The sequence below is a fragment of the Lepidochelys olivacea genome (genome assembly GCF_965140295.1).
Source record: "Lepidochelys olivacea isolate rLepOli2 genome assembly, chromosome: 10".
NCBI classification, from domain to species: domain Eukaryota; kingdom Metazoa; phylum Chordata; order Testudines; family Cheloniidae; genus Lepidochelys; species Lepidochelys olivacea.
In genome coordinates this window covers 69,015,109-69,028,963 of record NC_140420.1, presented here as the reverse complement: position 1 = coordinate 69,028,963, position 13,855 = coordinate 69,015,109, and the positions used below count along the sequence as shown (strand labels likewise).

Genomic DNA, 13,855 nt, shown 5'->3' with positions numbered 1-13,855 from the left:
GTCCGCTTACAGCCGCTGATGTTTGTATGTCGCTGGAGTGCACGCAGGCTTGGCTGCTGTGTCAGTACTGTCCTCAGCACAAGCGGTTGTGTTGACAGGAGATGTGGTGTACAAAGGCTACATAGCCCAGTGTGCCCTGGGCTGCTTCCAAGGCAAAACCTTCTGGGACATTTTTGAAGTGCTTTGTAGGCTATCAGCAATTCGCCCAGGGCTTTCTGGGACCTAGGGGTCAAGTGCCCACAATTTCACTTTCTCATCCTATAATGTTTATTCCAGCCCATCATTTTCAGGCCTCTTTTAAAATTCCCACCGTTCTATGCACCGCTTTTAGGTCTCTGCAATCTCTCCAACAGGAACCTGCGCCCTGCACAGGGCCATGCTCACGTCCGTTGCTAATACAGGATGCAGGCTTCTCCTGTGTTAGTGGAACGTCACCAGCTACCACCACAACTGGGTGGTGCGGTGACAAAGATGAGCTACCCAAGGAGGAGGAATGGCTGAACACTGGAAAAGCAAACGGCACTTGTGCTATGGAAGCTTGCAACGCAGGATTGCCATCGGTCAGTGGCAAGTTTGAAGTTGAAAAATCCACAGTGGGGGACTGTTGTCATTCAAGTGTGCAAGGCCATCAAGTGTCTCCTGTGGCACAGGACCTTGACTCTCGGCAATGTGCAGGAAACAGGAGATGGGTCTGAAGCCATGGGGGGTCCTGCACTATGGTGGGTCATAGCCTTATTCTGGCAGCACCAGAGCTTGCTAGAGAGCATGTAAACCAAAAGGGGTCCCATGGTTATGCAAGTGCTAGTGGATCATCATGGATGCTTCACTGCTGTTAATGTGGACTGGTCAGGGAAAGTGCATGATTCTCGCATCTTTAACACACAGGACTTTTCCCAAAGTTGCAAGTAGGGCCTGTCTTCCCTGACTAGTATATTACCGCTGGTGATGCTGAAATGCCCCGTGCTCCCTGAACCTGTATGCTGGAATGAGAGTGCCACTTCAACAGAACCAAGGAACGATTCAATTACCGGCTGAGCAGATGCAGGATGACAGTTGAATGTGCACTTGGTAGACTGAGAACTCACTGGCAATGTCTCATGACTAGCTTGGATCTCAGTGAGACAAACATTCCTAGCATTACTGCAGCGTGTTGTGTTTTATTTAATATTTGTGAAGCAAAGGGGAAGGGTGAGATGGACTGGCTGCCTGCTGCTTTTGAACAGCCAGACACAAGTGCAAGTAGAAAAGCCAACTGTGAAGCTATCTGGCTGACAGAGGTCTCAAGAGATCGTTTTAGCAGTTGGCCACGGTAGTGTCGTGTGATGCTTTTGAGCACTTGCTGATTCCGTGTATAGAGACATTAAATATGGAGGGGGGGGGCTGATGGCTGTTATAAATCGTGTGTATGAGGGGGCGAGGGTGCTTTACAAACTAATAAATAAATGTACTTTGGCTTTCAAAAACTAAAACTTTATTGCGTGCAAATGAACAAGCAACAAACCTGAAGGGCAAATAAACAAGTTGAAAATCCATATTTGTAACAAAAACAAGTAAAAAGTACATAAGAAAACATCAGGGACCATACTAAAGAGCTTCATTCATGGTGAAAACAAATCGTGCACGGTGCTTGCTGGCTGATCCTGTGGGTATCACAGGTCAGTGTAGATGTAATCCTGGTTCTCCTTGTTCCCCCATGCTGTGCAGGGGGGTATGGGGATCAGTGACCATGGAGTTTTCCATGGAATACAGAGGCTGCTGGGTTAGGAGTCATTTGGGTATTTAGAAAAATAGAATAATAGAAATGTAGGGCTGAAAATGTCATTGAGCGGTCATCAAATCCAGCCCCCTGCACTGAGGCAGGACCAAGTAAACCACAGATGTTTGTCCAACCTATTCTTACCTCCGTTTTGCAATATCTGTGTTTCTTGCCTGAGCACACCCATAACATGCTGGTGCCCTCCCGGATGCCACCTCTTGGTAGCTTTGCCCTCCTCCAGCATCTGCTCCCTCTGTTCCTGCTCTGGGTCATTCAGCCCCTGTGGTCACGGTCAGTTACTGCAGAGGACTGGATGAGTTCATAGAACATTTCCTCCCTGGTCCGCTTCCTTTTTGGGCTGATCTGGCTCCGGCCTTCAGCAGGCATGGAAGGGCCACCTCTCCAGGGTGCCTCGGTGGAGGATGCTGATAAAAAAGAGACAGATACTGCTTTAGATTTACAGGTATAACAGAAAAATGTCTCAACATTTCCTGACATTTTCCCATAAAGATTTTCAGTAAAAAAATAAAAAGCAAAGTGCCAGATTAGCTTTGGAGCAGCTCGTTACAGCACCGCTCTACAGCTTACGGCATGGTGAGTATGGTGTAGCAAGGGTGGGGACTTGTTGCAAGGGAGGTTTAGATGCTGGATTGCCCAGTGTATGCATATACGGAACGTGCACTGAATATTGCCAATATTTTCACAGGCAGCTGTGATTTTGGCTGTTATCTCACTCCAGAGGGTGATAAAGGCCAAGAGAAAGCAGCTGCTACCGATGTGCCAATGCCACCAGGGCCTGTATGCTCTTGTTCTGTTTACTGTAATGGTGCCAGTGGCCCTCATTGGAGAATGGCATGGGAATGTCTCCTACTGTGGGGGCAGAAACCAGGCCACCATTCCTACGAACATTTGGGAAAGGGTTGTAGAGTAGCTCCATGAAAGTTTCATCATGATTGTTCAAGGGGCTAAAAGGGACATCCCTGTTCATATAAATAAAGCACTCCTCCTGGGGAGACTCCCCCCGCCCCACCTAGAACAACACACGCAAAGTGACCACCGCCTCTAGCTCATGCTGAGCATCAGACAATGATCTGTATTGAACTGTGTAATTCAGACTAATCTACCCTAAGCTTTTTTAATGCATTTCCTAACATGTATAAGTCATTGCAGGGGCAGCTACACATGCCTGCCAATGTATTCATTTTAATTGTCTTTCCCCTGCTGTTTTCAAAGTGACCAATGAAAGGTCCGTACCTTTGTTCTCTGGAGAGCAGATGGGTACCATTTTTAAACAAGCGTGCAGGCAGCAAAAGGAGAAGACACTGAAAAGGGAAACAAACATGCTGATAAGAACTAGTGCCTCAATACACCTACCTCTGAGCTCCCTACCTCTTCATCCCCAGGCTCATAGACTATAGGCTCATAGATATTAAGGTCAGAAGGGACCATTATGATAGTCTAGTCTGACCTCCTGCACAACGCAGACCACAGAATCTCACCCACCCACTCCTGCGATAAACCTCTCACCTATGTCTGAGCTATTGAAGTCCTCAAATCATTGTTTAAAGACTTCAAGGAGCAGAGAATCCTCGAGCAAGTGACCCATGCCCCATGCTACAGAGGAAGGCAAAAAACCCCCAGAGCCTCTGCCAATCTGCCCTGGAGGAAAATTCCTTCCCAACCCCAAATATGGTGATCAGCTGAACCCTGAGCATGTGGGCAAGATTCACCAGTCAGACACCCAGGAAAGAATTCTCTGTAGTAACTCAGATCCCACCCCATCTAACATCCCATCACAGGCCGTTGGGCCTATTTACTATGAATAGTTAAAGATCAATTAATTGCCAAAATCATGTTATCCCATCATACCATCTCCTCCATAAACTTATTGAGTTTAATCTTGAAGCCAGATAGATCTTTTGCTCCCACTGCTTCCCTTGGAAGGCTATTCCAGAACTTCACTCCTCTGATGGTTAGAAACCTTCTCCCAATTTCAAGTCTAAACTTCCCGATGGCCAGTTTATATCCATTTGTTCTTGTGTCCACATTGGTACTGAGCTTAAATAATTCTTCTCCCTCTCCGGTATTTATCCCTCTGATATATTTCTCAAGAACAATCATATGTCCCCTCAACCTTCTTTTGGTTAGGCTAAACAAGCCAAGCTCCTTGAGTCTCCTTTCATAAGACAAGTTTTCCATTCTTCAGATCATCCTAGTAGCCCTTCTCTGTACCAGTTCAAGTTTGAATTCATCCTTCTTAAACATGAGAGACCAGAACTGCACACAGTGTTCCAGGGGAGGGCTCACCAGTGCCTTGTATAATGGTACTAAAACCTCCTTATCTCTACTGGAAAGACCTCTCCTGATGCATCCCAAGACCGCATTAGCTTTTTTCACGGCCATATCACATTGGCGGCTCATAGTCATCTTGTGGTCAACCAATACTCCAAGGGCCTTCTCCTCCTCCGTTACTTCTAATTGATGTGTCCCCAGCTTATAACTAAAATTCTTGTTATTAATCCCTATACAGGATTAATAACCTGTACTCTCCTGTACTCACCTGATAGGACTGGCTCAATTCTGGCAGAATTTTGAAGCGCTGCAGGGTCGCCGCATTGTTTGTGTTCCCCACTATATCCCCTCCTCCTCCTCCTCGCTGTGCACTGGAGGGGTTTTCTCGCCCAGCTCTCACCGAGGGTCCGTGGTCACATTCAGGCATAGGAGCTGGAACTGGGGGTGCTGCCACACTCCCCTGGCTTGAAGTGGTTTCCGTTATATACAGGGTTTACAGTTTGATTCAATGGCTCTCAGCATCCCTGCATCCAGGGTGTTGGTGGGGGTCCCCACCACGTATGGCATGCAGTTCATTGTGAAGCGGCAGGTAATCAGGGTGGCCCCAGATTTGTCATTGCCCTCCCTTGTCTTCTGCTATGCCTCCCAACATTCCCTGGCTTTCATCCAGCACTGAGTCTCATCTCTGTTGTGCCCCAGGTGTAGCATCCCCTGTGCAAGCTGCACAGTTATCTGTAGTCCTTTGGTTGCTCTGCAGCTGGGCTCGTACAGCCGTGTCTCCCCACAGGCTGAGGGGGATGCAGGACTTCTGTCCTGTTTCAGGCAGGAACACGTCTAGGTGTAGCTCACTGTATGCATGCAGCCAGCATGGCTGGATGCTCACCAAGGTGGGCACCCAGAAAAAGGCATTTCCAAACCATGTGGGGATTTTAAAGCATGGGAGGGTTCTGTTGACTGTGATCTCTGGGCAGTGGAGTTCAAAGTGTGACTGGAGTGGCCCCTGTTGCAGGACCAGGACATTGTGGGACAGTTGCTGGAGGACTGTTAGGGTTGATATGGGTAATGCAGTGTCTACACTGGCCCTATTTCGATGGAAGCAGGTTGACTGTGGTTCTGTGTCCTTCGGAGAGGTGGTGTTCTTGTGTTGCGTAAGAGGGTTGCTACATTGACAGGAGACACATTTAGGTGTGGGCGCATGCAAAAGGAAGTTGGAGCATGTAAAGTTAGGTTGCCATAACTTTGTCGTGTAGCGCAGGCCTCAGGCAGCCCAGCATTTAACAGGGCTGCACTAAAGACTCTCAGTGAAACTGCTTTACTGTTGAAGCATCATGCTCACCTACCCACAAGCACAAATCCCCACACCTCAAAGTGCATGTGCACATCCCTAAGCTGTATGTACAAACTGACCATCGCAGTGCTCATGTTTGGCAAGTGCCCTTGTGACCATTTGGGCCACTCATACAATGGAACAGAAATAGAGTCTGTCAAGGTTCCTCCCCCACTCTGAACTCTAGGGTACAGATGTGGGGACCTGCATGAAAAACCTCCTAAGCTTATCTTTACCAGCTTAGGTCAAAACTTCCCCAAGGTACAAAATATTCCCCCCGTTGTCCTTGGACTGGCCGCTACCACCACCAAACAGATACTGGTTACTGGGGAAGAGCTGTTTGGACGCGTCTTTCCCCCCAAAATACTTCCCAAAACCTTGCACCCCACTTCCTGGACAAGGTTTGGTAAAAAGCCTCACCAATTTGCCTAGGTGACTACAGACCCAGACCCTTGGATCTTAAGAACAATGAACAATCCTCCCAACACTTGCACCCCCCCTTTCCTGGGAAATGTTGGATAAAAAGCCTCACCAACTTGCATAGGTGACCACAGACCTAAACCCTTGGATCTGAGAACAATGAAAAAGCATTCAGTTTCTTACAAGAAAACTTTTAATAAAAATAGAAGTAAATAGAAATAAAGAAATCCCCCCTGTAAAATCAGGATGGTAGATATCTTACAGGGTAATTAGATTCAAAAACATAGAGAACCCCTCTAGGCAAAACCTTAAGTTACAAAAAAGATACACAGACAGAAATAGTTATTCTATTCAGCACAGTTCTTTTCTCAGCCATTTAAAGAAATCATAATCTAACACATACCTAGCTAGATTACTTACTAAAAGTTCTAAGACTCCATTCCTGGTCTATCCCCGGCCAAGACAGACTATAGACAGACACACAGACCCTTTGTTTCTCTCCCTCCTCCCAGCTTTTGAAAGTATCTTGTCTCCTCATTGGTCATTTTGGTCAGGTGCCAGCGAGGTTACCTTTAGCTTCTTAACCCTTTACAGGTGAGAGGAGCTTTCCCCTGGCCAGGAGGGATTTCAAAGGGGTTTACCCTTCCCTTTATATTTATGACAGAGTTGATGTGATAAAGATTGTCACAGGGCTAATAGCCCTTGATTCAGAAATACACCACTTGGTTTTTGCCTGCAACACATTTACTTTCCATAAATGCCTCAGCGATGCTGATCAACAGGAGACTATTATCCCGAGACAGCATTCTTCGCCTTGGGCTTTCCCTTGGAATTATAGACATGCTTTCATGTCTATAAGCGTGTTAGACCTGGTAACAGATGTTCACACTTAGTCCGCTGATTTAGCAATTGCACCTCAGAGATTCTGCCTGAAATCAGATACTGCACAGGTACCCAGCTAAAAGGCTGACAATCTTTGAAAAGTTACCAGTATTTCTGCAAAGCATTAATACAAGACAGAGATGCAGGTTTTTTTCCCTTCTGACTGGCTATGAAAGCTAATGGTTCACATAAAGCAATTCTTTAAAAGTACAGTAAACAAGGTAGGGTCCTCACAACTCATGACTGTAGAATTAGATGTCTGAGAGCCACGCATAATGAGTTCAGAGACATCTGGTACAGTAATCTGCTTTTGAAGTTTTTCCCTTATACTTGACTGCCTTCTAGTGGCTATTTAATGTTTTGTTTAGGCAGTTCCAAACATTATTTTCCAAGGGTTTGCAGGGTTACTCTATCAGGTGTCAGAGAAGCAGCCGTGTTAGTCTGTATCCGCAAAAAGAAAAGGAGGACTTGTGGCACCATAGAGACTAACAAATTTATTTGAGCATAAGCTTTCGTGAGCTACTGCTCACTTCATCAGCTTATGCTCAAATAAATTTGTTAGTCTCTAAGGTGCCACAAGTACTCCTTTTCTTTCTATCAGGTGTAAATACTTGATTCCTTTAATAGATTACAGGAAGAAAGAGAAATGAATAACTATTACCTATTTTGAAATCCCTTCTGTAGCAAGAGAAAGTGCTACACTGATGTCTTTAAAAGAAACTGGAAGTAGTGGTGAGTATAGTTTTGTTATTTATTATGTTCTCAAGTGTTCCCTAAGCTTGGGATATCATTATGTATTTATTACTCCATCTGTAAAGATGAGTGAGAGGGGTGGGTTTAAAGTCGCTGACATTGGAGTCATTTTAGTATGGTCACATCCACCTATTATTTTCCTTCAGAAGGGATGCAGTCATGCATCAGTCTTGAAGAACATTCTTCATCTGCACTGGCGTTAGCCTTTAACTCCCCAAAGGAAGAAAACACTCAGTGGAACCTGAAGCATCTTTGGGATTTCATTCATTGATCTGGATTGAGAGACTGATGCCTGCAACACGTTATGAAAGCGAAGGGGACATGGATGTGGGACAGCCATTGTGAAAAGTTCTGCAGCAAACTGTAGGCTGACTTAATCCAGTTTTGGGGAAATGAGCACTTTGTAACACTTCACTTCACACATATTTGTTGAATGTTCCTAGTCTCACATGTTGCACTGTTTTTGTTTACTGGCAGCATCTGCCTTTTTTAAAAAAATCCCACTTTCTAGGGTATTTGTTGTTCTTTGAGATTTTTCTTATGAAATGGGAAAACAAAGGGATTGTTGGCAACTTGAAATGAAGGAAGACAAGAGACTGACTAACTGAGCCTTGACAGAAAGGCAAAGAACTATGCCCTTATAGCAAGGCCTCTTTTAACCCCCTATGACAATAATGGGTTTAAAACTGCTCACAATCCAGCATCCTCTATGAAGCGTCACTTTCAGTTACTGCTCACTCGGAAGTAACTTCACTAGCAAATACAGTAAAGGTATTTTTCCTTTCTTGTAACACAAGCCAACAAAAGGGCATAACCCGCTGGTTTCTCTTCAGTACGACCTGGTTATTTTGCTACTCCCTCCTGCCCAGAGTTCCTTAGGCAAAGTGTATTGCCCATGCTGCACTTTGTACTGCCTACTGTGTGTGTCATGTTTAACAAGACTGATATGCCAGTGGAATTTGTACTGGCTGCTTACAGCCCCAAGGCACCAGTCCAGCAGCTGTGGATCGCCGAAACAGAGGAAGCTCTGCTGTGCCCCCTTCCCTTAACGCCCCTGTGTTGGCTGAAGGGCTGGCAGGAGCAGTAGTGTAGAAGTGACTACAATGACTATGCCCCCGCCACCTCACCCCACGAGCTCCTCTCTACACTGGGATCTTCCAGGAGCCAGGTAAGCTGGCTTCGGGACAGCTTTGTGTCCCAGTGCAGCTCTGGATCTAACTCAGAGTGTACAGCCTAGAGCTGTACATATGCTAATGAGACTGAAATTGGTTTTATCCCATCACCTGTGTGTATAGAACACATGTAGTTGTAGCTACCCCTATCGAATGGATGGTAAGCTGTTCAACCAGGGCCACGTCCAATCCAGAACCAAAACACTGCTGATCCAAGTCGTCGAGCTTCAGTATGCTGACAATGCTGGAGTATGTGCTCACTCGGAAACAGAGCTTCAGGTGATGATCAGTGTCTTTGTGGAAGCACACCAGAAAATGGGACTGACACTCATGATTCAGAAGACAAAGTTGTGTACCAGGAGCTTGTGTACCAGGAGCTTGCTGACTAGGTGAGGTCTCGATTTTCCTTCCAGTGCTACGTTTCTATGATTCTGTAATTTCCTTCTGAATCAGGGAATTACATCTGGAACCAATTGCAGCTGCTTGCACTGCTTCCCTCCTGCCTGGTGATTTGCACCAGCTGATGATCTGGCCCCATATTGTCTAAAACTCATCATCAGCGATCCCTCGAAGTCAAAGATGATTGGCTTTCATGGTTTGTCCATTTCAAGTTAACTGTGGGTCCACTGATGGCTGCTACCACATTGCAGGCATGTTTTTCCGAGCAGGATGCAATATTAGTTCGAGCCATGGTGTGCTCTTTCTGTTGCTCCTGTTTCACCCTTACATGTAGGCGTATCTGGTTCTCAGAGTGCTGAGATCCCTGCCTCAAGCACTTCCTCCAGGGTTGTTGGTTCTGGGATATACATTCCCATGAATTAATGTGGGTGATAAATGAGGTGGGGGGGGCAATAGTTCCCGTTTATGAATACCCAGCTAGCCAGTTACTCTCTTGCTTTACCTGTAAAGGAGGGATCAGCAACCTTTGGCCCGTGGCTCGCCAGAGAAAGCCACTGGTGGGCCGGGATGGTTTGTTTACCTACAGCATCTGTAGGTTCGGGCGATCGCAGCTCCCACTGGCCGGGGTTCACTGTGCCAGGCCAATGGGGGCTAAGGGAAGGGCGACCAGCACATCCCTTGGCCCGCGTCACTTCCCACAGCCCACATTGGCCTGGCACGGTGAACCGTGACCAGTGGGAGCTGCGATCGGCCGAACCCGCAGACGCTGCAGGTAAACAAACCGTCCCAGCCCGCCAGCGGATTTCCCTGGTGGGCTGCGTGCCAATGCCAAAGGTCAGACCTGTCCTGAACACTCTTCCATGTTAGAACCCCAGGTTGACTTCCTCATCTCATTGCATGAAATAGGCTGAGTTTGTCACTACTGCCATATTATAGCACCTTTCACATTGACATCCACTCCTACAGACCTGGATGCAGTTAAGGCAAAGGATTACGTGGGGTTATCTGAAGGCTGGTCAACATGGAGAGGGACATATTTCTGTAGTTTTTATGACTTTGGACTTACTGGCGGCAGTAAGTGCCCTTCTGTGATACAGTCACATTATACAAACAAATAGTTTTACCCGCATCAGCCCATTTCCTGACAGATGCCGAACCTAGGAATAGACAATGTACAGAGGGAAACCACTTCTTCTATTTACAGTGCAGCATCATAATCTGTCCCCTGCTACACTAACTGTAAAATGCTTAAAGGCCTTTCATTCTAGGTCTAATGATCTGGCTACAGTCCCGGTCCTAGTTAAACATTTTCCTACTGCTCTGACGAGTTCGTGTAATATTTTACCCAAAAAGGGAGAAAAAACACCCCTTACTACATAAGAAGGTGCTATACATTTGCAAGTGGAATAGGGGAATGTCTATCTTTTCAGTGGTAAGTTGTATTCAGAATCAAACACACTTTGTAGCCAAGCTCATTTTATGGACATGGGACACTTGGCAATCCTTCATTTCTCCTCCACAAGCTCTTTGTGTGCCCCCCAATCCCATCCCTCTCTGTTTCATGGTCTCACTGAAATGCCCCCATGCCTGCTTGGCAGGGGTTGTGTGTCACTTGTCCATAGCAGAGTCCCCCAACACCCCTGACCCACCAGGGGTGCTGTAAGCCCCCATTCTCCCATATCATGTGCCCCCCTCCCCCCGGCACAGCCAGGTCTCCCACTCTCCTCACTATGCCAGGGACTCTGGTCCTTTCCCAGCAGCAGGGGCTCTGTTCTCCACCAAATCCTCCTCCCCACCTTACCAGGAGATCTGTGTACCTGTCAAGTATCTTTCTTCCCTCTGGTTTGGAAAGGATGGGCTCAGGCTGATGCCCTCTGTCTCTTCCCCAACCACCACACAGACATGAGGAGGCAGGTTGCGAGGAGGGAGGCAGGACAGAAGGACTGTTCCTACTGGCTGAGCTGTTTGGTTGCTGCGAGCAGGGCATGCATTTAGCTCTCTTCAGGGTGTGGGTGGTGGTATGTTTGAAGCCATTAATGGGAGCCGTCAATCAGTTTGTTATTTAATTTGCTCTCTAGAGAGTTGCAGAGGTGCTTCACCTGGTCTGTGCCAATCAGAAGGCAGGGGCTTGAAAGCGCCTCCCCCTTCCCCCCCCCCCATGTGCCCTTCCCTCCCTTCCCTCCCTCCCCCCCCCGCCCCCCAATCACTAGGGTTCTGGCCACTGATGATGAGCATATCCTCTGAAAATTTGGACTTGATGAGATGTGGCCAGTCAAAAGTTGACCAGTACATTACTGACACATGCAGGCCGAGGCATGCTGGCGAGTTGAGTGGAAAGCCTTGCAAGCTCAGCCAACAACATGACTGGAGGGCATGGCATTTGACCCTGCTAACACAGGCGAAAAACATTGTATGTTACACTTTGGCAACACCATTTTCTAGAATGTATTTAAAATACAACTGTTAGCTGGCTATAGTAAGAGTTACAGGACCGGTGTGCCATATACTTCTGTGCCCTTTAGGCACTTGATTAGTTAGGCCTGGATTGTTTGGTGCACCCAAGGTGCACATGACATAGGCCTAGGGTGAAGTTGGCAGGAAAGCCACAAAAGTAACTTTACACTTGGCTGCTCTAAGTTGTATTCAGCTGCCAAGGGCCCTTTGGAGCCATTCGGGTAGCTGGAGATTTGCTGGAGTTTAGCAGTGCTTCACTCAGTGGTTTGAGCATTGGCCTGCTAAACCCAGGGTTGTGAGTTCAATCCTTGAGGGGGCCACTTAGAGATCTGGGGCAAAAATTGGAGATTGGTCCTGCTTTGAGCAGGGGGTTGGACTAGATGACCTCCTGAGGTCCCTTCCAACCCTGATACTCTATGACATGCTGGTTTCCTCAGCCATGCCCCCTAGTGGTGGAGGACAAGGCCATTGAGCTGCTGCAGCAGCCGTATGCCACAAAAAGGTTCCCCCTGACCCGGGGAAATCCTGAGAAGGCTGGTTAGGCAAGTTTTACAGCCCTTTCGTTCCTCGCAGGTATGCCTACCCTGCATACTTCTTTCAGCAGCGTGCGGCATACATACCCGCATAACTCCCCTCCCCACCCAGCCCAGGTATAAATAAGAAAGATGCGTGACGGGATGTATGTGAGTATATACCCTACACAGCTCTCTGCTCACCCAAGTATGCCTCCCCAGCTATCCTGCTATGCTCCCCTCCGTAGGAAAAGACTCACTTTGCAGGGAAAGGCTGCACCAGCGCCCCACTGCTGGAGCCCGTCCCAGCCACAGGGCAAAGCTGCAGCCGCAGAAGGACAGCGGGGAAAGGCTCCGCCATCCTTTCTCTGCTGCCTCCCACCCTGGCAGAGCCTTGCTACAGTGAAAGGCTCCAGCAGCTGGTGAAGCTTTTCCCCACGGTCTCTCCCCACCAGAATTTTTCACAGAAGCTAGGCACAGAGTCGGCGTAAGATTCATTGGGACCTGGGCGAGAGTAAGAGAGAGAGACGCACACTTTCTCTCTCTCTCTCTGCCCCCTGCTCCATCCCCCACAAGGCCCTGACCCCTGGCCTGGCCAGAAGTTGGAGCTGGGCCATTGTAAGAGCTGCCCAGGAAGCCTGGGGCCGCTGTGGGGAGCCCTCAACCCTCCATCTGCCCTGGGTGGCAGAGACACAGGCTGGGGGCTGCTCTCAGGCTCCCCAGCCCCTCACTCAGGGCAGGTGAAGGGTCCAGGGCTCCCCACACTGGCCCAGGCTCTTAAGTGGGCCACAATCTCAGCATGTCCCCTTCTCTGGCTCTGGAGGCAGGGGTTAACTCAGGGTTAAGGGTTAAGTTCCCTTGCTTAAAGCAGGATCAGGGCTCCATCTCATAAGAATACACAGATAGCAGAATAAAGGATGGTGCCTACTCCAACGAGCTCCAATCATTCTTAAAAGTGAATGTGATTGATACCAGGAGGCTAGTGATGTGGAACCCTTGCACTTACCAAGCCAAATCAGGTAGTTTAAAAAAAAAATCACGTTGTTAGTGTTTGCTATAAAACCCAATCCCCTAGACTCCCGCAAGGCCACACCCGAAGAACAAGTGCCCCTGGGCTTGCTGCCTATTATTTTTAGAGCATTTATTTTCCCATTCTGTACAGATTCTGCTCAATAGGGTCCTTTAACCAACATCATTAATTACCATCTCTTCAGCCCTCCCCTCCCCTCCCCCACCCCCCAACCGTGGGCCAGTCACTTGGGGTGTGTACTCCCCATCTCTTTGCTGCTACACGGGGGGCGGGGGGGGGAGGCAGGATGGGTTCATGAAGTATAGAGCATCCACTGATCAGTTATGGAATGCCTGCCTTGATGTCCCCACTTGTGAGGGTGCTAATGGGAGCCAGCCTGGTACCTAACTCCCTACTTAGGAGCCTGTCACTCGGGACTTCCTTATCAGCTACTATGGTGATGGACAGCAGGACAAAACCCTGTGATAGCAAGCTGGACAGCTCCCCAACCCAGGCGTCATTCTCCCAATCCTACAAAGGCACTCAGAGTCTGGCCATGCTGAAACCTAAGCCGGGGGGGGCTCACACTAACAGGAACCTCCATGTAGAGCTGCTGAGAGAGGATATGGGGCTACCAGGGCCCCAAAAAACCTGGCATCACAGAAAGGCGGGGCGGGAGGTCAGCTCTGTTACCAGTTGCAGTTAGCAGCAAGAAATACATCTAGCATAACAGCCCCTTTATGCTGCACAGACTGCCCCTTGGCGGTAATAGTGACCGCTCAGGGAAACAAACCCTCCTGTTAGCCATATAGACTCAGCCCAGTGATGGGAGAGGGAACCAGCGGCTAATCTGGCTCACACATCCCCAGCAGGATGGTT

The 13,855-nt window shown here is 48.1% G+C and overlaps 1 protein-coding gene across 2 annotated transcripts in view; it reads left to right on the top strand.

The window, feature by feature from the left end:
* The first annotated feature begins 8,380 nt into the window (after window positions 1–8,380).
* LOC311527959 (uncharacterized protein) overlaps window positions 8,381–13,855 on the top strand; it is a 29,546-nt gene continuing 24,071 nt past the window's right edge. Inside the window, exon 1 of one of the 2 annotated variants that reach the window (XM_084642466.1) lies at window positions 8,381–8,598. In XM_084642466.1, coding sequence (XP_084498592.1) covers window positions 8,534–8,598 — 65 coding nt within the window. In that variant the 5' untranslated portion in view covers window positions 8,381–8,533. Of the gene's footprint in view, window positions 8,992–13,855 lie in introns of both variants that reach the window. The other variant, XM_084642465.1, reaches the window with a different exon arrangement.